Source organism: Scomber scombrus, chromosome 18, assembly GCF_963691925.1.
Source record: "Scomber scombrus chromosome 18, fScoSco1.1, whole genome shotgun sequence".
In the NCBI taxonomy this organism is placed as follows: domain Eukaryota; kingdom Metazoa; phylum Chordata; class Actinopteri; order Scombriformes; family Scombridae; genus Scomber; species Scomber scombrus.
Genome location: NC_084987.1, coordinates 16,703,862 through 16,727,377, shown reverse-complemented (window position 1 = coordinate 16,727,377; position 23,516 = coordinate 16,703,862). Strand labels below are relative to the sequence as shown.

The window sequence follows — 23,516 nt, the reverse complement described above, 5'->3', positions numbered from 1 at the left end:
GATTTGACCATCAAAAAGTAAGATGAAGCAAACAGGAGGGAAACAGGTGGTGTGGTGAAAGGAGGGCAGGCAGAGGTGAGGAAGAACAGATTCCTTGTCTTTCTTGTCTATTGATCCCCCTCTCATTAACACTGAGCCTTTTGCTCTATCCCAAGGGCGCAAGGGGAGGTAATTAAAACTAGGGCTAATTAAACAGTTCCAGGAGGTCTCTCTCTGTGTGTATGGGAGTGCGTGCATATTGAGGTACTGAAGGAGTGAGAGTGAAAGTGTTACACCTGGCGAGAGATTTAACCTGAGGTGATATTACGCTATATTTCACCGTGAAAATGAAATGGCAGGCTGCCAATGTTTCCTTATTACATCACATAGGATATTGAAGACGGTATTGACATTTCAACAAAGGCTTCAGGATAGAGCTGAACAAAGTACCAGGCAAATACACTGATATTGGTATAAGAGGGCAAGGAATATGAATAATGCCGCCATGGCACACAGGGAAGGATGTCTGCCAGATTAATAATTTATAAGATAAAACATGATTTGAATTCTGCACAAGTTTGCAAGAAGTTTATAGATTTAATGGGCCATGACAAGACATGGAGATATAATGAGGGATCTGCACACTTACACCATTTGACGTGAAGAGAAACACATTTTCATTACTTTTCTTTACAAAGACACAGTAAGCAAGATCATTTTACCCACCAGCATCCACCATTATCCTCTCCTCTTCAGCTAATGCAAAATGGCTGCAACACACCATTCACTAACATCAAGAGCCCTTCATCATGTTGGCACTAAAGTTGAACCAGTTGTTTTATCTCTTCCCTGGGAATGGCTGAGAATGGTCCTGAATAGCCCACGGCAGATGTGGACACCACATGGAGTGTCATTTTTTCTTCAGGGAGGCATCAGAGCTGCCCCCTGTGAAACAGAGCAGTTTGCAATTAGTTTTAAAATGAATGAATGATGTGAATGTTTGTTCTTCTTTTCAAATGAAATAATGAGAACAATAAAACAGAACATAATCTTTGAATATATGTGCATAAATTAGCTTAAACTAATTGTCAAGCTCATGTTCATCTAGTATAGAGTTGGCTATTGTAATATACTGCACATTTTCATAGATTGCACTACTAAGTCCTTCATAAACTCATCTTTCTCAAAAGTGCATTCATCCTTATCCTTAATTCCATGAAGACCCTGGCCATTATGAAGCACAGACTGTTAAGCACTCCAGGCAGTATAGCAGTAACATAGAGATACTTGAGGCAAGACCTCCCCAACAGTCACATCTAAAATTATTGCAGCACTCCAAGTGAAAGATTGTACAGCAATTACCTCCATTACTTGTAGTCCAAAGAGACTCACTGTACTGTATGGAACAGGGCATATTTGTCTACATCCACAGTATTCATTTCCATGGTACTAGATGAGAGCAGATTTTTTTTTCTTTTCTTTAAGTATACAGTTGAATTTCATTTATTAGCAAGCCCATTTATTTTAAGACCTTTGGTAGCATGAAAATGCAAATAATGACGAATACTTGGCAAGTATTTGCTGATTACACCAATCAGTATCACTGTTGTAAATTTCAAAGGAGGGGAGAGGACAGGAGCTACTAATAAATGCAGTTCTACCTACTGTATTTTTTCTTTTGCATTGGTTTGAAATCCCATTGTTTTTCAATTTAATGCAATCTAAATTCAATTCAACCACAGTTGTTTGACTTGGCTCCTATTTACTGAGAGCTTTTGCTCCAAATAAAGGACTATTATAAAAAACTTTTCATTGTGATCTTTCTACCAGGTGTACTCTTTTTTAGTTTTACATAGCAGCTTAACAAGCTCTGTCAATGTTGATGCACTCTTTCTGAACCCTGCAAAGTAAACAGCGTATTTTAAGTGTTTTCCCCCTGAAAAACAGATAGAGTGATTTATAACACATGTAGTATAATTATAGCAGCCGTTTGTCAGTGCATTTTCTCATTCCCAGTGGAACCGTGTTAAAGACAGTGAATAGTATACTGGGTTTTCATCCCTGTAATGGGATTATATTTAGCCCTGAGCATTTACCATGCAACATCATCATCACCATTAAATTGCGGTTACTAAAGGCAGTTATGTGGTGGAACCGAGCCAAGTCTCAAAACCCCAAACTCAAAAATTCACAACAGCATCAGGGGTTCAGAGTCTCAGAGGAAGTTATGCCGTGGTTTGCAGAGCTAAGCATAGAGAAATGGAAGCAGAACACAAGGAACAATTTGTAGTTCTTTGTGCATTTTTGTGGTGGTTTCAGCTCTTGAAATGTGAGGATCTGCTGCTTTTTGTGTTTTGTATAATTTTGAATCAAATAATTGGCTTTGGACTATCAGCTTCACAAAAAAGAGACATTTCACATGTCACCTTGGGCTCTGAGAACTTGTGTTAGGCATTTTTCACAATTCTGTGGAATTTATAGGCTAAATGATTAATCAGTGAATCAATTGTTGGTTGCTGACTGGAATAGGGTTCATGGGTTTTTATCCTGTTAACTAAAATAGAAGAGGTGTGCATTAGATATTGAGTCTATAATGAAGCCGGGGCATAAAACCAAGCCACAATGCTGTTTAGAGAGAACTTGGTCATTACAGATGCTAGAATGCTGTCAAATGGTTTACAACATGTGCATTGAAAGATGTTTATCTTTATGTGTGTGTATTGCAGGTGGGTAACCTGGGCCTGCTCTTTATGCTACTGTTTTTCATCTACGCCGCCTTAGGAGTAGAGCTTTTCGGAGAACTTGGTGAGTACACATGAAGTCAATCGTGATGCTACAAAGATTATATCAAGTAAAACTTCTTTTTATTTTCTATGCCTGAGTTCTTAAAACATAACAGACACAAAAACATACAGTTATATTTATATATAGAAGAACATATTGTCCAAACATCATCACTCAGAGTTTTCAGGCATTATAGTGAACATAAAAGCGTGAGGACTTGTATAAACTTTCTTATGAGAATCTCCTTATTTTCTCTCTCTCCTTTATTCAGTTTTCTCTCCTGCAGTCAGACCCACTTTCCAATGTTCTGATACATAAGCACTATCCTAAAATATACACATTGAAGTTGGAAGATACATCCTCCAAACTGTCACATTTCCCTTGTGCAGGAGAAAGGATTAGTGGCAAATGCAAGCGTTGCTTTCTTGAGGCCATTCCAAAGATTATCTTGGGATATAAGCTCAAAGACAAATAGAGTGTTTGGTCACATTGCTACTGATTTAATAACAGACTGTGCCCACACTGAGTTGTCTTGTTTGGACAGTCATCCAGGCAGCTTAGCAACAGTAACGGTGTATGCTTGCTGCAGTATTTGGGAGCAATGTCATGATAAGTACTGATTGTTGGGTAAGTAAGTAACATGTTAATGCCTTTTTTTTCTCTTTTACATCGATATTTATTATTTTTTCCTTCTTTTGTTATCCCTGCTCTGTTTTTCATTTTTCCTTTCTCTCATCTTTGATCTTTTTACCTCTTTCCTCACCCGGGATCCGTGACTTCTTCTCTCCCTCCATTCACCCAAATTACTTTAATCCTCAGTTTGCAATGAAGACTACCCATGTGAGGGTATGAGTCGTCACGCTACTTTTGAGAACTTTGGCATGGCCTTCCTTACCTTGTTTCAAGTCTCCACGGGCGACAACTGGAATGGCATTATGAAGGTAAGGTCATCTACAGGATACTCATTGCTTCAGTAAGAGACCAGATGTTCTGTATCCAGAAGATTTCAACCCCATTTTTGTTTGCTAAAACACAGACAGACTTCATACAACTTAGAACAAGGTGGACTGAAAGAGACAAATGCTTCCTCTGTTTCTTTCATCCATCCCATCTTCCACTCTAATGATACTCTCTGATGAAAAGGAAATGTGCTTGCTCAGCAATGGGAGCACAGATTTCCTCGCTAGTCGTCAGGGGAGTGACTGTGCTTCATTGCGCGCACACACGCACACACACACACACACACACACACACACACACACACACACACATACACACATACACACACAAAACACCAATTTTCCCTGAACACACATCTACTACCACCAACAGCTATCACCACTCCTCCGCACACCTAGGCTGCGAGGGGAATAGAGATTATGCAGGAGCGTGTTGGGCGTGGGCCATTAAACACACACTGGATGCAGGCAGTGCAGGCGGTGGTGGTCCATGAAGTAAGCCAGCAGTCCACAGATGCTACCTCTCAGTATAAATCTACATCATTTTAGCTTCAAAACTACTACCAGGCTGTGAAAGAAGGTAGAACTGCATTGGTTTTAGTAAGAAAGCAGGTGAGGCAGAGCAGTTATTAGTCATACGGTGGTGATAGGGAAGAGAGGAAATAATGAGGGAGAGGAACAGCAGGGAGAAAAGGACGAACCAGCAAACTGTAATAAGACGGAGGGTGAGACCAAAGGAAAGGTGTTAAAAGGAACTGTTTAGTTATTATGCTTTCTCCTCTCTAGGGGAAGAAATTACAGCCAAATAATAAAGTTGGGAATAAAGCAGCATTAGAGAGAAAGTGTGAGAAAATGGAGAACAAAGATGTATTGAGAAATAAGACGGAGAAGGAGTGACAGCAAAAACAGGAGATGTTGTGTGAAGGAGCACAGTGTGTAAATGTCATGCCAAGTTAGACAGAAATGACCAGCTACCGCTTAAAGGGCTAAAAATGGTATGTGTGGTCACAGCCTGGGTGAGATATGTGTACTTCCTCCAGAAAATACTTGTCACTTTGGTTCTGCTCCGACTCAACTCCACTGTAATCATGTTAACCAGAGTGGAAAACAACAGCATAGAATAATGCTGCAGAAGGAGCACAAAAAAAAGCCTCTTGTTGTTTTGCATATAAGCAAAAACAATTAGGTGTTTGATGATTGTACAAGTTGTCAAGAATACAAAGAGTCTTGTTAACATGAGCTATATTTATTCTATTATCAATTAAAATGTTCTTAATAATTGGTTATGCAAATATCTATTTTAATGCAGTGGCGGTGTGGCTGTGCTCACAGCACTGTTAGATGATATTCAGATTAGCCTGTCTTCTGTTCTGCATGTTTGCCACTGTCAAATTAAGTGAAAGAATAGGTGCTTTTATTCATGTTTAAGTGAAGTAAAATGTTTGAAAAATGTTGTTTGCCTTATTTCTCATAAATTACACAATACAGTCTCATAAGACAGCCTCATAAATCACCTCTCTGACTGACTCCCACCAATATTGACTGTTACAAACTTCACAAACGTACTGTAGTATTTGTTGCATGGCTGTTATATTGGATTAAATGTATTTGCGAATTATAATTATATTGTCCCCTTCCTGTATGTATCTTGATGAAGATTCAGACAAAAAAGATTAGCTCATATGTTCTTGCTCTTCTAACAATCTCTTCCTCACCACCCCCATCTTACCCTCTGTCCTCATCTTCTGCCTGCACAACACCAGGATACATTGCGGGAGTGTCCACCAGACAATGGCATAGATGTGGACTACGCCTGCAATCCAAGCCTTCAGTTTATCTCGCCCATGTACTTTGTCTCCTTCGTGCTCACCGCCCAGTTCGTGCTCATCAATGTGGTGGTGGCCGTGCTGATGAAGCACCTGGACGACTCCAACAAGGAGGCCCAAGAGGAGGCGGAGATGGATGCAGAAATTGAGCTGGAGCTAGCCCAGGGCACCCTCTGTTGCATGGGCGCCCCCGGCTGCGGGGGTGGGGGGGTTGAGAAAGGACTGGTCGCAGCTGCATCGGGGCCTGGATGCACAGCGGGGGGAAAGGACAGAGGAGGTGTAAGAGGAGAGAGGGGAGATGGAGTTAGGAAGATCCGACACGCAGAAGCCAGCGCTCACCCAGGAGTGTACAATTCCCGCGACTGCAGCCGGACCCTGTACTCACCAGCACAAGTGAGTGTTTGTGTCTCTGTGTGTGTAGTGTGTATTTGCATGTTTGTTTGCTGAGTGAAAGGTTTTGTGTGTTTATGGGTGAGTGTGTGTTTGTGTTTCTCTGCTTTTAAGTACGGATGTCTCGAGCCAATCTACAGATTGGGGCTGTTCAGGATTTATTTTATCACAATGGATTTTTATTGGCTATACAAAAATCCTCATTCAGATGTATTAAGTTTGTATAAAGTTTTTTTTCTTCTTTTTTTTAACCATTATCTAATGCATTAAAAACAAGTAAACCAGCGACATCAACAGCAGCCAGCAGTTTCTGTTAATAAATTGACAGCATGTACCAGCGAGGGATTCGATAAATAATTAATGAATAGATAAATAAATACATGATTGCCTTGTGTGTATTTTGGCTTCAATTTCCTGGTGCATGCTGTCCGTTGGAGACAGCATTTGAACTTAAGTATTTTGTTCACAATCCTGCCAAAACCTTCCAGCAGTGTCCACAGTGTCAATCCTCTCTCAATTATTCAAAAAAACAACCAGGCGCTATATAACATGGTATGAAATAATTCAGCTGCCAAACATATCTAAACATATCTGAATTGCTTCAATAGTTACTTTAATAATTTGTATTTAAGCCTACTTTAGGTTTAGTGGCACACTGCAACTGCATTAAGTGGTGAAAATATAAATATCAGATCAGACACAGTATGATGACAAATGCTAAATAATAATGATCAGGAAATGGGGTAAAAAAACAAAACATTTTTTAAAAACAGAATAAAGACATCCCTACTTAAGTATTCTAAGTATTCTTTTCCGTGTCTCTGGCTTTCTGTGTCTCTGGCTGCCTGTCAGTTTGCTTCTCTTAACATAGTATCAGTGCATTAGGTCATGCAGAAAAAATTACATATTTGATGCACGAGCTGGAAGAATACAAAGGAGGTAAACAATATGGCAGTGATTTCTGCATAGTATTTGAATGGTGTTGACATGGGAGAGAGTAGAGTAATCGCTTTATTTCTTTTTTTTGGTGTAAAATTGACTGACAGCCATAATGCATGATTACGTTCAGTCATTTTATCAATATCTTGTGAAATTTGTTTGAACTTTCTTTTCTTTTGCATTTTTGTGAGAGGGAAGTGCAAGGATGGTTAAACATTTGCAGGAATAGGGGGAAGAAAAAGAAAAGGCAGATAAAAAGGAAAGGCAGGAATAGGAATTGTGTTAAGAAACTGGCTGATTTGAATGTGAACATATCAGGATGGAATTAACAGCACTTTACAAAAATGAAACTAAAGCGCTGAAGTGATATTAAGCAGGTGAAAGTCAGGGCTAGGCCATATATAGTTTTTTAGTTATTTTTTTTAATCTTCCTTCACTGTAGTCATAGCAACCGATGTTGTCGAGGAGAAGAGATGCGCAACTTAATCTCTTTCTCAATTAAGCTTTTTTTCATTTAAACTTTATCCTTTCAGTACTCACATGAGATTACGTTAGTATGCAGATGGACGTGCACAGGTTACATTTTTGAAATGATCATTTCACAGCCTGCATCTGTGTGTGTGTGTGTGTGTGTGTGTGTGTGTGTGTGAGTAGATGGTCTCTCATTTTTACTCACAGCCCGCAGCAGAGACACAAGCTTTCATTAAGAAATCGCTAATAAAAGTCTGAGCTATCAACGCGGAAACACACATAAAGATGACTCATCGGCTGCCATGCAGAGTTTCACCTTTGCAGAGCTAAACTTGGCCACATGGAGCCATTTTTAGCTCAGTGTTGGCTGACAAGGGAACTTAACGCAGACCAGGGAGAACACACTGACAGCATCCTCCCCCTCTGTCTTTCGCTCTCTCTATCTTGATCTTCCTATCATTGTCTGTCTCTCAAGTGATGCAATAAGGGATCTGGTAGATCAATGCATTTTATACCCAGAGTGTGTGTGTGTGTGTGTGTGTGTGTGTGTGTGTGTGTGTGTGTGTGTGTGTGTGTGTGTGTGTGTGTGTGTGTGTGTGTGTGTGTGTGTGTGTGTGTGTGTGTGTGTTTGTGCGTGCAAAAGACTCAAACGAGGAAGTGACACCTAAATTGTGGCACTTCATGGTCGTAATATTTATATGTATACTCAAAGAGTGTTAATGGATCAGATGAGATTTGATGATATACTGGGTCAGAGAAAGATTGCAGCTACTACATTCTGTGCCATATTATGCTTGTGAAACACTAGTAATATATTGCACAGGCACTAAAGGAGACACTGCAGGAAGTACACACACACACAGAGGGAGAGAGAGTAAGGGAAAAAGAGAGGAGAGATAATAGCTGAGCCAGTGACAGTCAGATTGAGGCAGTAATTAATTTTAGCTCTCTCTCCTCTCTCTCTCAACTTCCATTCCCTGTAGACGGGCCCTATTGTTGTCCACTAATACAGTTATTAATGGAGGCCAGCCCATAGACCACCACAGTCAATCAAACATTATTTTTTATATCAAGCTCTCCACCTACACAGAATTGACTGTCTTGGGACTGTCTGTGAGAGTGTGTGGGAGAGAAAAGATAGAAAGAGAGGGAGTGGGTTTTTTTTGTAGTGTTTAAAAAAAATATATATATCTGCATGTATTAAAAAAGCTGGCAGTTAGACTTTGTGCCAAAATGTGGCACTGCAACAAACGCCCATGTTTCATAAAGCAGTATGATTTGGGTGTATTTATAGTACTGGGAGTACAGTAACCTGTCTCTTGAATTCGTAGCTCCCTCATTTTCAAAACATGAGCCACGATTGATTGTAATACAGCAGTGTGAGTCAGAAATGTGTCTTTGCATAACACATCTAAGTATAGACCTATAAGCGGTGTTGTAGAAATGTGTTATGAAAATAGACTTGTGTGGGGATTGAAGAGGAGTGACCTTGTTTCGCAGTATCTTTTGGGATATATCTGCTGATGTAATACAGTTATTTTGGCTGTTATGAATGCGCTAGAGGCACAGTACATTCAATTCATTGTGAAATACAGTGCCCTGCCAAGAAACATAGAAATCGTTTTTAAAGTAGTTTTCCTTTTGCTGTCAGTAATTTCCTATTTCTGCCAGATTGGTTTCTGGGAAAACCAATCTGGCAGATGAGATTCAAGCAAGGAGGGATCATTTAAGTTGCAGAAAGGCCCCTGACTGATTCAGTCTAAATTGCTTTAAACCTAATAATACCCAGAGCACAAAGCAAAAGCTTAAATCTTAAATTGTTTCAATAAGGTATTGAACAGCTTAATTGAGCTGATATATCAAATGTAATTGCACCGCTCTCAGTGCTCAAGGCTTTGATAGTAAAATTATGTGTTACTTGGCTAATGAGGGTTTGGAGTCATGTTATTGAGACACCTTTATTCTGAAAGAGAAAAGTATTTAGCTCTGAAAAACAACAAAGTTTGAGAGGAGGATTTGTTCTGCTTTATATATTCTCGATCTTTGAGAAAGTGCTGAAGATGCTTATTTTAGAATTTTAGAAACTAAAGCTTACATAATGTGAAATATGTGTATGTGTGTGTGTGTTTGTGAGAGAGTGAGCGCATTTGTCTGTAAGTACATAAAGTGTAAAAGCCTACCTGCGTTTCCACACAGGCGTTTTTATAACCCTTACGATGATGTATGCATTTCCCTGCGTGTTCTTTGTCCTCGCATGTCGGCATGTGCACATGTTTGCGCCTGCGTGCAATACTGGTCTGCCGGCCTGCGTCCCGTGTGTTTGTGTCCGTGTGTGTATGTGTGTGTATATGTTCCAGGAGAGCCAGTGGTTGGACAGCGTCTCTCTGCTGATCAAGGATACGTTAGAGGGGGAGATGCTGATGATCGACAACCTCTCCGGTTCTGTCTTCCACCACTACTCCTCTCCTCCACCTGTCTGCAAAGACTGCAGGGGCCACCCACAAGAGGTACCACCCTGTACACATGTGTACATGCAGCACACACACACACACACACACACATGGTGAGGAGAGAGTAGTAAGCCCAGATGTTAAATTCATTGATGTGGTTTGAATTTACAACAGAACCACAAGCATTCATTTTTTGGTTAAAAATAGTTATCAAGTACCCTAGAATCTCTCCTATTAATCACAGAGTATTTCACTAGGATCAATCAATTTAGCAACCGTGTACCTTAGATTTGGCCACTTTTATGACTCTGACAGCTACATTATTTTAAGAAATCACCTGGCAACAGATCTATTGATTTTTTGGCAAAATATTTTACTTTCTCCTGAAAATAATCAAAGGTGAATCTGTGATCCTCCTTACTCACTGTTGCTGTGGTTCTCTGTGTTGACAGCTTTGTTCAATGATTCAGAGAGGGAAGCACGTTCAGACGACCACACAGCCAGACTGAAATGTAACCTTATTGCAGAGTATCAGTGCATTTAAAAAAGTCTTAGTTTATTTGCTGTGGTCAGTGCATCTTACCAGTGACTCTGCCCATGAATCATGTATATGTTTATACATATTTTCCACCAGCTTTGCAGTACTGCACTATAACATTTTTAAATAAGTGAGTGGCTGCTTATCACTTATTACTTTGCAGAAAACAGTAAAGAGTTAAACACTCTCTCACACACTCACACACATTCATATTTGCAGGACACACACATTCTTGCACACAGGCAGACACACACTCTAACCATGATGTTTGGGACCAGATTGCATGCATGTAACAACAGGGAACATGCATTTGCATGTATGTTCAGGGACATACACACACACACAGGGCCTCATTCATCATACAAAGTAGCATGAATGGTATTGTAGTTGCTTTATAAAGCACATCAACTACTCTATGTGCTATTATGTTATTATGAATTTCAGCCCATAATTAAACCCAATAGCAACACAAGATAATATCAACTTTCCATATGTGCAAAAATGTGGATTAATGAGGCCCGTTGCATGCAGACACACATGCAACTACTCCTGATATGCATGCATGCACGCAACACTCTCCTTTACTTGTGCTTTTATTTTGGGGTATTTTGTACACAGGAGATAGTGCTTAAAGGTATACTATGTAGGATTTGTCGGTTGGTGTTTGTAAACAAACAGCATTCAAAGTTGGCCCCTCCTCCTCGGACAGAGTGAGCTGAGAAGAGAGAGAGAGAGAACAGCGATGGTCATGCAAGCTAGAGAGTGAATAAAGAGACTGTGCAAATTACCTTGCTCCACACCTCCCCACAACGCTACAGGAAGGTTTCCGGAATTTTTGGGTGAATGCAGAGCTTCATCCGGTCCGCTCTGTCTCTGTTCTGCATGTGTGTAGCTCAGCCCCACCCGCTCTTTATACATTCATGACACAGAGAGCAGAGCAGAGCAAAGGAGAGAGATGGAGACAGCAATGTAACCTAGTTGCTACGCTAGGAGTCACAACCTCACACCTGCGCACTGTTAGTGACTGGGGGTACACACCCACTGCCCAAATGTTGACACCCAGAAATGTACTGAACACAGCAAAATAATAGGAAAACAAGAAAATGCAGGCAGAGGGCAGGGTCTCTGTAGATAAATACACTGCCACACACTTCTAGTTGGTCATAAGTAATTATTGAGAGGGATTATTTTTGTATGTGTCTATACATTGTTTTTGTTATTTGTTTTTTGGTTTGTTTTTTAGGAAAATCCTGCGTAGTATACCTTTAGAGGACACAATCACAAACCTACTATGTTGTTCATCGCAATGACAAAGTGCAGCGGGTCAGCTCACAAGAAGCAATAACTGGGCTCTACACCTCCTTACCTGTCAGTCCTGCTTTCTGCCTGTCTGCAGATGCTGTCAAACCGTCAATCTTTCCTCCCTCTTTTACATGCTCCCTCTTTCCATCTGTCCCTCTAGTCTTTTAGCTATTTCTCTATCTGTGTCTGATGTACTGTATCTGGTCCGGTCTGGTTTTCCTTCAATTTCCCATGTTCTTTAACCATTAGACTTGTATTTGTGTGTGTTTGTGTGTGAGAGGATGAGTGTGTGTATATGTGTCTGTGTGTGTGGTATTTTCAGACAGTCTGTCATTGCTGAGAGGTATGTACAATGTTATTGTGTTTAAGGGGACACAAAGGAGCAGCGGGACAAATTGGTGCAGTGTGTCTAACAGCGGGAATATTCATCAAGTAACTGCCTAATAAGGAGTTGAGATCAACCACAGCTTGAGACTGACTCCAGTTGAGTCTGCAGGGAACAGTTCAATGGAGCAGTGAAGGCCTTTGCCATTCATTCAGTTGCTAGCATAAATAGGCATTCCTCAATCGTGCATGTACGTTCCACAAGATTATTTCTCCTGACACTACTTTTGGAAGGGCACCATCATGGGAGGCGAGTTTTGGAAGCTACTTTGAAAGTATAGTTCTTCAAGCTACGTGAACAGGTGGAAGCTAAACCATAGCAAAGTACAGGCAAGAAATATTGCTTGGTAAAGATAAAGAAAATGGATTAAACTACTGCAAAAAATATGAACTAAAAATTTAAGGCAAAATTCCAAACCAATGATGATGTGAATGGACTCTGGTACATAGTAATACATTGTCATACTGGGCAAGAAAAAATGCTTCATTGATGCAAATGACACAGACATAAGCATGCAAAAATACGTAACAAACCATTTCAAACACCTATGTGTAGGATTTGAATATGTCTGACTTGTCTTTGTTATAGTATCCAAAAACTGAGACAGTGGGAGCTGAACCTGTCTTTGTACTTGTGTGTGTTGTGGAAAATTGTCATTTGGCTGCCCAAATGACTACTGGTGCACTTGGGTTGGTAACATCCTATGTTTAGCATAAATGATATTGCATACCATGAGTCATGCAATGTGGACATGAGATATTAGTCATGCTCATTTTCTTGCTCAGTCACACTCTCATTGCTTCCCAGCGGCCTGAATAAAACGATGCCTTGCCTCAGCACTCTCAGTCTGTGGTGGACACTCTCAATTGGTTCTAGTCCCCTCTTTTGTTAGTGAAACCTTCAATATCCCTGCAGTTACCTTAGAAGCAACTGTGTTGTCGTACCTATTGTGCCTTTTTCATTGTCCCTAGAGGTGTAAGCAAGAATACAGGTAGAGGAAGGCTATAGTTTCCATTACCTGCCAATAAATGTATCACGCAATAAATTGCAGGGGGCCTTTTTGAAGCTATTACAACCCACCTCTGAGACACAGTCAGCATATATGTTATTATTACACATTAGCATTAATGACTGCCGATATATGGAGATGCATCTGAAAAAGGAATGAAAAAATGTTCCTTAAAGTTAATGAGCTCCCTTGCTGTGCTTCTGTATTGCTTCCTTACCTCGCCTCATCCCACCTCCCTCTCTCTCTCTTCTCTCTCTCTCTCTCTCTCTCTCTCTCTCTCTCTCTCTCTCTCTCTCTCTCTCTCTCTCTCTCTCTCTGTCTCTCTTTCCTTGGGGGCCTTGGCAACAGTAATTTACTGCTGCATGTCAGCCATGAATCTTTCTCTTTGAACCTATTTGTCTTTCTCATCAATGTTTACGTGTTAACGTATCGCTAACAGGCCTCACATTGGATGGAATATTTTGCTGATGACAAAGCAAAGTCTTTACATCTTGAAATCTTTCACCCTGCTCTCTTTACAGACACTTTGAATTGTCTGGTGAAGCATATCGAAGCTTCAATGGGGTTTTACCTATTTTTTGTGGCTCTTAAGAGAGATACTGTACTGTATAAACAAAGAAACCATGGTCTTTATTTTTTTTGCTTTTGTCCTTTATAAATATCTATGTACACAAAGATGTTGATGTGAATCACGTGGCACTAGTGGGACCATGCTCTACTAATTCATCTGCATTCCAGGAAGTGTGCAACAGTTGCTGTTCCTATTCGCTTTCTTACTGAGACATGAATAACTGAGGTAAATTCCTTGCAGCAGATCAGGATGGCAGAGATTGAGCAAGCATCACTGAAGTCAGAGCAACTCTCAGACAAGTCATCATCCCCTGCCCTGCCAGATGACCTCAGCCTGGATGAACATACAGCCTACCAGCTGCTGGCACGAGAGGGCAAGGTTGGTGACCAGAGTGAGGTGGGAAGGGGAAATTAAGATCTACACTAATGAAAAAGTACATACTGTATGACTCATCCCAAAGAGGGCTAAAATGAAAGACAGTGTGGAAATGAAAGCCTTGTCATTTCATTTAGCAATTTGCAAGGTAGATCTGGCTAAATACTGACTGTATGCCTGCTCTGATTTAACATGAAGCTGGCTTTACACAGATTATACTGGTAAATGAAGTTTGAATGTGCAATTCACAAAAGATGTCCTTGTATTGACTTTATCCAAAATTGGGTCTATGACACTGCTCCAATAAACAGGGCAGGTCTACAGTCGCACAGCTGCTCTGTGAGGCTATAATTGAGGTAAATGCTAACATGCTCACAATGATAATGCTAAAATATTGATGTTTTTTTGTTTGTTTGTTTTTACCAGATAATGGTGCTACTTGAAAAGTCAGAAAGTCATGCAAGATATTATAATTCATACTTTGGGTACCATGAATGTTTGTACTGAATTTCACAGCAATCTATCCAATAGTTCTTAAGATATTTAATTAAAGAGTAGTCTACCTCATGGTGGCACTAGAGAAAAAGCCAGGGAATTACCAAAGTCATTAGAAAACAAATCGTCTGGAAACCAAAGTGGTGCCAGAATAAAAGTTAGAGGATCAGTACTAAGGGGTTGTGTTTGCCATCTGGGAATATTGAATATCTGTAGCAAATTTCATGTCAGTGGATCATGAATGTCAAATTACATGTCAACAGCACCAGCATGGCTAAAAATGACATGTTTTACAGAACATTTAAAAAAAACAAACCTTCTAACACTGAGCGACACACTCTGGGTGTGTCTGTGTGTGTGTGTGTGTGTGTGTGTGTGTGTGTGTGTGTGTGTGTGTGTGTGTGTGTGTGTGTGTGTGTGTGTGTGTGTGTGTGTGTGTGTTTGTGTATGTGTGACTGTGAGATGTGGAGCTAATGCCTGCTTTAATGTCAATGTCAGGGTAATTTTTGTTGGGCTATATACCTGCTTATCATCTTTACACAGAATTATAAACCAGAGCAGATCTTTCTCCATGCCATTATACTTTTCCTGTCAGAAAAAAAAGCTTTAGAGACAGAAAAGGATGCAGTCACCACTGCAGCACCACATATTCAAAGTTGTTCACTTCTAGTTTTGCCACTACTTTGTACTTGACATACACAGTATGCTGGCAATTTCTTCTTCTTACCCCAAGAGGGTAAGCACAAACAATAGCAGAGGCTCACTGATGATTTTTTTATATTCATGCCAGGAAGCAAAAAAAAACAATGACCATTATAAAATCTTTATCATGGATATGCTATGTTATAGGCTCTCTTGTGGATTACAGATATATACTTTAGGTTCTAAAGGCTCCTTTATCTCTTTTTTTTTTGTGTCAATGGTAACTATATCGTATTTGAAGTATCCACAGTCTCAATCCACCACAGACCTTCTCATGAATAAATCTCTACACCAGGCTCCTCCTAGTAGCTATCCCGGGTGGCTCTCATTCTTCCCTCTCTTGCATCCCTTCTTCCCCTTTTGACTCTATCTTTCGTGGTTCTCCTTTCTCACTGTTAGTTCTCTGGTAATTGCACACCTTCTCTGCACCTCCCTCTAGCCCCTCTATCTCTATCCCTTATCGTCCATGCTTCCTAGATATCCTCCTCTGTAATGGGGTAATGCTCCTTGGTTTAGGATAGCCAGATAAGCCTACAATCACCAAGCATGGCTGTGAACCACTGCTCATTAGAGGAGGGGGAAAAGAAACAGAAAGAGTGAAAGACAGAAGGTGAGAAAGGATCTAAGGTTAGGGATTTTATTTGTCAAGCATTGTTTGGTTAAAAAAAAAGTGTGCGTGCGTGCGTGCGTGTGTGTGTGTGTGGCATTAACCATGTGTGCCAAGGCTGTTTGAGGTTTGTATGGGTGTGGGTGGCTGGCTGTTTGAAAGGGGGCTGTTCAGAGCCTAGGACTGAATGACTCAGAGGTACAATACACTAATGAAAGCACAAAAGCGTACCCACACTCACACACAAGTGTGTACGAGCACGCACAAATGATTCTGCAGTCCCTACATGATGGTAATTAAAATGTACAAGGTAGGAGCTTACAAAGCCGAAACTCATGCCTTAATCTGCTTCCAGCTGTTGCAGCCATCACGCACACTCCCAAATTTGTAACCAAACATTTATTGTTACGATATATAACATTAACATGACAATAACAGGTTGTTTCAGGTTCATAATCAGTCCTCATCCCTTCACTGGCACTAAAACGAAAAGCCTGAGGAATGATGAGAATCAGAGGACACGTTTAATATCTGCAGGATGTCTGCAGGCCTGCTTTTTCTCTGCACTCCCTTTCCATCAGCCTTAGTCTCTACCTGGATTTATTACTTTACAATATACAGTGCTAATCCTAAACTTAATGGTGTTCCTTTGCAGAAAAAATAAGAGGTTAAGTCTGATTTTAAGTTATTTTCAGCACACAATTCATCTATTTAATATATTCAAACGTTGCCATTTTTTACTTTTTAAATTAAGTTTGGGGAGAATCCACACACTTACTTAATTAATCTGTCCTGGAGAGTTATTGGGAAGGACTTACTCTTCGATTTCAGATCATCTGCTCTCTTCCAGGGAAGGGGCAGCAGCGACTCCCGCAGCTCTGAGGAGACCGCGGGTGGAGGAGGTCATGTAGGAGTTCACCAGACTCAGATCGTAGTGCAGAGCCAGGTGCAGGGGCTCAGCAAGCTGTGCAGGGCCCTCAGCAATGGTGTTGAGAGGGAAACGACACTACAGGAGATGGAGATGCAAACACATCAACCAAATATGTGCTCACCTCGGTGCAGCCCTGGTGAGTAAGGATTATCAAATGAATGTCTGACTGAAGTATAGATTCAAATGTTTGCTTGTACCAACAAACAAGTTAAACTCTAATTAGATTTTTCACAGTGGCTTATGGCTCACATTATATGCCAGATCAAGTGGTTCATGGACAAGATACGGTATGGTTTTATTAACCCTCCTGTTGTCCTCAAGTCAAGGAAGGAAGGGAAGAAGAAGAAGGAAGGAAAGGAGGAAGGAAGGAAGGGAGGGAGGAAGGGAGGAAAGAAGGAACAGTCAAAACAGACGGGGTCAATTTGACCCGGGAGGACGACGAGAAAGTTAAACAAGAGTAACAACTTCCCAAGATAAATATTGTAGAAGAAGTACTGTGAATTCTGTTCAGTAAAACAGCATTTACAGAATGACTCAGTAAATCCTGCTGCGTTTTTCTGCACTCACTCAATTTAAGTCAACACACAATTCATCTATTTAATGAATATATTCAACCTTTCTCCCCCTTTTTAATTAAGTTTGGGAAAAATACACACAGTTATTGATTAATCTATCATGCTTCTGTCTAGACTGGGATAAGAATTCACTCGTGACATCCACCTACGAGTCTTGTGCTGGGCTTGCTGCCATAATAGCATATTTATCTGTTGCTATAGCTACAGAAAGATAGAGAAAAAATGAATGTACCCCTCCACTATAGCTGGGTCAACATATTGTACATTACCCAAATAAAAAATACCCCGACTAAGCAAGAGATATTCACTAGAAAATTGTAAAAACTACATGAATTGATAGAAATGGAACGAGTGTATTCCCTCCTCAAGGTGGCGTTTCCAGCAGCAGCAACAAGGAGATAAACACAGAAGGAGAAGAAGGAGCCAGTGGTATCTCTCCTCTCTTACATCTGCCTGCAGACTTCTTCCACCCTGCAGGAGCAGCCATCCCAGCACCTCCCCGCAGTAGGAGCCTGAGATTGTCCAGGGGCCTCAGGCTGACCTCCCCCGCCTCCTGGGCCTCACTACGCTCACCAGGAGCCCATAGCAAGATGCTCTGTACACAGGTAGGTTAGACGATACTACTAAGTGGGAACAAAAAGATAGTTGGGGTTTTATTGAGTCATTAGATTGATGCAGGAGAGGACATTTAATTTTGTGCTCATCTAGATGAGTTATTGCCCATGGTTTGGTCGCTGACAAGATATGATGATATATGAACTTAATATTATGAAGCTGGTTTGTAACCAGCATTAAAAATGCAATAAGAAATGGAAATGTGTGTCAGTGCATCAGAACTACAGATATTATGTGATCTTACCTGTAACATTTCTAATGAAAAAAGGGTTGGATTCATGTGATGAGATTTCTTTCTCCTTTCCATGTTTCTTCAGTACCCATCTCACAGTGACTCATCCCTTGCAACGGGCAGCTCTGAAGGCAGCCTCCAGACCACCCTGGAAGAAGGACTGAGCTTCAGCGTTTCTCCACCACAGAATTTGGAGTTGCCCACAGCTCCCTTGCCACTTGTGTGCCCACTTCCGCTGCCCGAAGACAGCACCACACTCTCTTCCCCAGTCCAGACCCTGAGACCGAGACAGAGCTCCTCATCAGCTTTAACTCTCCAGGCCACTAGGGGCCACCAACGGAGCCAGAGCAGTGGGCGAGGTAGCACCAGCCCTGGCTACACCCGTGATGACTCAATTGACCCTTCAGATGAGGATCTGGGCATTGTCATTGGATCATCAATTGGTGGTTGTGGCTCCAGCCAAGCAGGCAACAGTGAACACTTGTCAGAGACACTGAGCAGCTTGTCGCTGACATCACTGCTGTCGCCCAGCTCTCTGGTATACCCCGGAGGAGCAGTGAAGAAGTGCAATAGCACAGGTAGCCTGGACCAAGGGGGAATGCTGCTGTCATCCCGGGGAAGGGAAGGCCGCAGAGAGATTCTGGGCCTGGAGCTTATGGACCCTCAAGGCTTCTTGGCCAACCCCTGGACAGGGGTATTACCTGAGACAAGAAGAGGAGATGGAAGAAGGGACATAGGAGATGGAGAGCATGGGTTCAAAGGGAAGAGCTCAAGCCAAACAACAGTGGGGCCTTGTCGTAAAAACAGATGAAACCTACCTAACATTTTCTTTGTGTCTCCATTCCTTGGATCTAAACCCATTGCTGTCCCTTGCACTCTCTCTGTTCCCATCAATGAGAGAGAGGCTTGATGACACATGATTTCCTGTATTCCTCATCTTGCCCCTTCAACCCCTCTCTATACATTTGTGACAAGCCCATGTCCTGGTTTTGCTACCTGGGGGAGTGATCTTGGTTATAGTCTCCTGGTTGAGGATACACAGTAGCCTGCGGAGTTAAGGCCCAAGGGCTGAAGATAGGCCCTTGTACACCTCTTGGGGCTGTAACTGTAGGGGGGGCCATGGAAGGCTCTGCTCACACTGGGACACCAGGAGGCTCACTCATATCTGAGTTAGGAGCAGAGACAAAAGAGCTTAAACTCACAGACACAAGAAAGAGTCTTGTTGTTGCTCTAATGTAGTTTCCTTTTCTCCATGTCAGCAAGGTTAGAAATGCAAAAATAGAAATTTCCATACTGAAATAGATATCCATGCCAACATAGACCGTTTTGATTTGTTTATGTCTGTGAGGCAGTGCAACAAGTAAGTGGGAGGAGGCTCAGAGATGGCAGAATATATCAAGGCGGAAGGAAGGCTAGGGAAGGAGAAGTCAGGCCATTTGTTTGGCTGGGAAAGCAGAAAGCGGATCTAATGTCCATCTGTTCTGGCAGACGGAACAACAGGTCCTATTCACTCTGGCATAGGACCTTCTGCTGAGATCAGAGTAAAATGCAAGGTGGAGGAGAGTTCGAGAGTGTGTGCTTATGATGTGTGTTTGTGTGTGAGAGCACTGCCTCAGGTATCCAAGGCATGAATTAAATCATCCTCATCACCTCACCATACCTCTGTATTTTCAAGACAGGAGAGTAGTATTGACTGATCAAAGCTTTGTGCCTCTGTCAACTCGGTCTTGAGTGGCAGCGGAAAATGAAAAGAAATTGATGGATTGCAGAGGTGTAACCGTGCATGGAGTGATTCGTGAAATTGGTATATTTTTCATTCTATCTCCAGCATCTCTCACTCACTCAAACTTGAAAAGAAATGTTTATGAAAGAGGGCTTGGTCGGATGGACTTTACAAAGCCCCATCTGAAGAAACAATGATGCACGTTTGTGGCAGCCTTGTGTGCACCAAAAAAAAATTGGTTCACAGCTACATAACAAAGCGAGACTTTAAGCACACTCGTTTTTTGACACCACTTCCTCTCACCAAGGATTTGAGATGAACGGACAAAACCACAAGGGATGCGAGGGACCTCGACTGCATGATGGAATTGCATTTAACCAAGATTTTTATCAATATACAGAGTGTATCAAGATGTCAATGTTGGGTGATAACCATGTGATTTCTATTCCACTATTTTTGTAGAAAAGAGAATAAGCACGTGCAAGTGTTGCCGTTACTTTGTTCCTATTTCATTTAAACCCATACAGTCTCTTTGACTTGTTGTCTAGGACTTTTTGTCTGCCAGTGGCTTCCAGTTTTATAACATTTTTTAAGGTGTGGACATTGTATAAAACAACAAAGCAAAAAATTTCAAACAAACTTTGTGCGCTGAAGTGATTGTTCCCTCCAGCCCATTTCTCTTTGGGAACGCTGGTTCCTCTTGGATTTTTCTTTTTTCAGATGTTGGAGTCCCAGGGGACAACCAGAGATGGGAACAGCCATATTCACTCAGCACATGAGGATCGTTCTAGCTCACAGACATTCCTGGCTGCACACAGGGAACTTTGTTTGCTTTTAGCCTCTTATGCTAAAAAAAAAAAAAAAAAGAAGAAAAAAAACATGAATAGTGTAAACCATCTCTATGAAAGCTTTAATTTGAGAATTACACCACAACATATCGATTACGAACACATTAGTGTTCCTTAAGCATGGTTCTGGGATTGCAATACAGTATGCTTATTATTGAAATGATGCACTCATCTTCTCTTCCCCCATCTCTCCGCACATACAGTATGTTGTAGCAACCCTTTCACATGCCACATTGTTTCATATCAAAGGGTCACACTGTAACAATGAACAAAACTTTGCATCTTTTCATGCAAAATTACTTTGGCTTTTGCCGCTTGATTAATTACTCCATCCAAAAATGAGATGCTCAACTTAAAGCCTGATTTCTAGAGGTAGACTGTTGTATCCCTAGTGTTTTGATCATTACCTTACTTTTTTAATTTCTCAAAGAGAATGAGGTGATGTGAGAAAATCCGAGGGGTTTTTTTATCATGCAAAATCACTTTGATGACTATGTTTTATCACATGGTGTTGGGTATTAATGAGTGATAGCAAAGACAGTTGTGTGTGTGCGTGCGTGTGTGTTGTTTATGACTTCAGGTGAAGTAGTGATTGCCTTTTCCTGAAGTGTCCTGTTTGTCAGTGGGGATACCTGAGAAGGTTAAAGAGGGATAACATGAAACAACCAAGGGCTGTTTTAGCTTGAAAGATATATCCTCTTATCTTTCTGAGACAAATTTCAATGAATATGGAGTCAAAGGTTAAAGCCTGACTACACAGCAATAAATGTTCTATGTGTATGCCCTGAGTAAATGATGTCAATGTGATTTTTATCTCCTCAGAATATAACAGTATTCATTACTGTCTGTTGTTGCTTCTACTTGTCTGAACTGAAAACCAATCAGATAACACCTCTGCCCTCTCAGAGACCAAACAGTCTCCCAGTCAGTAGTGAGATGGGCCACAATTGGACAAACATGAACAAATTAGCTTATTGAACTCAGGTCAGGGGGTAAAAACCACTAGTAAAATTTTAGAAATAGCTGTAAAGGTGTGCTCAGACTCAACACAAAGTGAATTTTCACCTCGCTTCATGCGCACAACTATAACTGCTGGAGTGCACTGGAGCCAATGCACCAACAGTACAGATGTTAGCTGTAGCTAGCTAACAGTATGTGTGAGTGGAGTGTGCCTTTGTACAGTATATGTGTGCCACAGCTAAGACTGATTTCAAAACTTACCACAACTCAAGTTTTTTGGGGTTTTTTTTCTTCTTGTCTCAACTGCTTGGAGAAAAAGCACACTTTTTTCACTCAAATGTCAATATGAGCTGCCTGGAGCGAACATGTGTCCAACTGCGACTCTACACTGAATTTGTATGCAATCACGCTGCCTCTAAAATTTGCTTTGTGTTCAGTCTGAAAACGCCTTATGAGTGTACAATTCACATTTGTACATATCTTTGTATGTTGATCTGCATGTGTACATTGCTGCCAGTGACCATGATTATATCGTTAGTATGCATTTCATAAAATTGTACAAAGTTAGAGGGAATGCCCCAGTGTTTTTTGACTGCTGCTAATTAATGCACACACAAAAAATCTGATGGAGACGCAAAAAGCTTTTTTCTTCCAACGTATCCTTAATATGATTGTAAAATGATAAAACATGACATTTTTTTGGTAAGTAAAAGCTGCTGCTCAGTGTCTGCTGCCCTGTTTCTTACATTTAAGTTAATAAGTATATGACATGACAGCAGGGCAAAAAAGGTTAAGTCAGGACAGGCAGAAGAGAAAGCCAGAGAAAGGACAGGAGCACAAAAGCCGGAAGTGTTGACGTGGACAGCTGTACAGCGTAAAGCCAACAGACAGTTTGAGAGACCGAGGTAGTGAGATGCTGCAGAAGCAGGAGACTTCTCCAGACAGCTTGTCATCGGCAGCCTTGCCCAGTAGAGCCACCAGCGCGAGAGAGAGCACATTAGGCATGCATGCTGAACTCCGAGGTGTTGTTTACCTCACACCCCCAACCAGCTAGCCCTCCACCTCATCTAACCTCTCAAAAACCAGCTCTCCCTCCAGGCTCCTGTCCTTCAAATGTCACTGCAGGAGGGTGGAGGTGTGTGCGGTGAGGGGTAAGTGTGCATGTCTCTGGGACTGCGAGTACATTTGTGTGCGTGTTGATGCGTGCACAAATAAGTACGTGTGAGTGGATATGTCATTGCTTCAGTTATCTTTAAGGTCTTTAAGAGGAAGTGTCCTGTCATCAAAGTTTTATCTCTGCTTCATCTCCATCACCTGAAGAGTACAAAGTGACCCCTTGCAACTTAAACTCTGGAGGTAAAGATCATGTAAGCAAACTAAACTATACTGAACTATAAGAGCTTGTGTGCTGATGTGATTGATTTCCTTACATGGCAACACAGAAAGTTCCTCCAAGACATCAAGGACTCTTGGGTAAAAAAGAGCACCTGGAAACCCACTCTTCAAGTCTCAACTATAACTTTCATAGTGCTTCTGTAAATCATGACAAAGATTGTACTTTTAAAGCTGCAAGGGGAGATATCAGGAAGTTCAAGCTTACTCACATTTATGTGAAACTTGATACAAATCTTGAGCATTTTTTGATGGTAATGATTAATTAAAATTGGTTCAAATTAAAACAAAACATCATTTATTTGCCTGCTAAAGATATGAGGTGAAAAGGTAGTAGAGAAATACTGCGTTGTCAAAGGAATCCCAACCCCAAAGTTGTGTCAAACATAAGTCTGATAAAGAAGGTCCAAGCAGATCTGTCTCATCAATATGTTTGTTTCTGGGCCCAAGAGAGACAA

The 23,516-nt window shown here is 41.2% G+C and overlaps 1 protein-coding gene and 1 long non-coding RNA gene across 2 annotated transcripts in view; one reads left to right on the top strand and one right to left on the bottom strand.

Annotated features, from left to right (window-relative positions):
* Positions 1-22,348, top strand: part of LOC133999391 (voltage-dependent T-type calcium channel subunit alpha-1I-like) — a 116,891-nt gene extending 94,543 nt beyond the window's left edge. Inside the window, exons 29-36 of the mRNA XM_062438616.1 lie at positions 2,706-2,784; positions 3,583-3,704; positions 5,486-5,941; positions 9,706-9,855; positions 13,844-13,981; positions 16,633-16,849; positions 17,658-17,893; positions 18,221-22,348. Of these exons, the coding sequence (XP_062294600.1) occupies positions 2,706-2,784; positions 3,583-3,704; positions 5,486-5,941; positions 9,706-9,855; positions 13,844-13,981; positions 16,633-16,849; positions 17,658-17,893; positions 18,221-18,946 (2,124 nt within the window). The 3' untranslated portion in view covers positions 18,947-22,348. The remainder of the gene's footprint in view (positions 1-2,705; positions 2,785-3,582; positions 3,705-5,485; positions 5,942-9,705; positions 9,856-13,843; positions 13,982-16,632; positions 16,850-17,657; positions 17,894-18,220) is intronic.
* Positions 557-5,559, bottom strand: LOC133999402 (uncharacterized). Its single transcript, XR_009927378.1, has 2 exons — positions 5,452-5,559; positions 557-3,788 (listed from the first exon to the last, which is right to left on the bottom strand). It is a non-coding gene; the product is annotated as an uncharacterized LOC133999402 (long non-coding RNA).
* Positions 22,349-23,516: the final 1,168 nt, after the last annotated feature.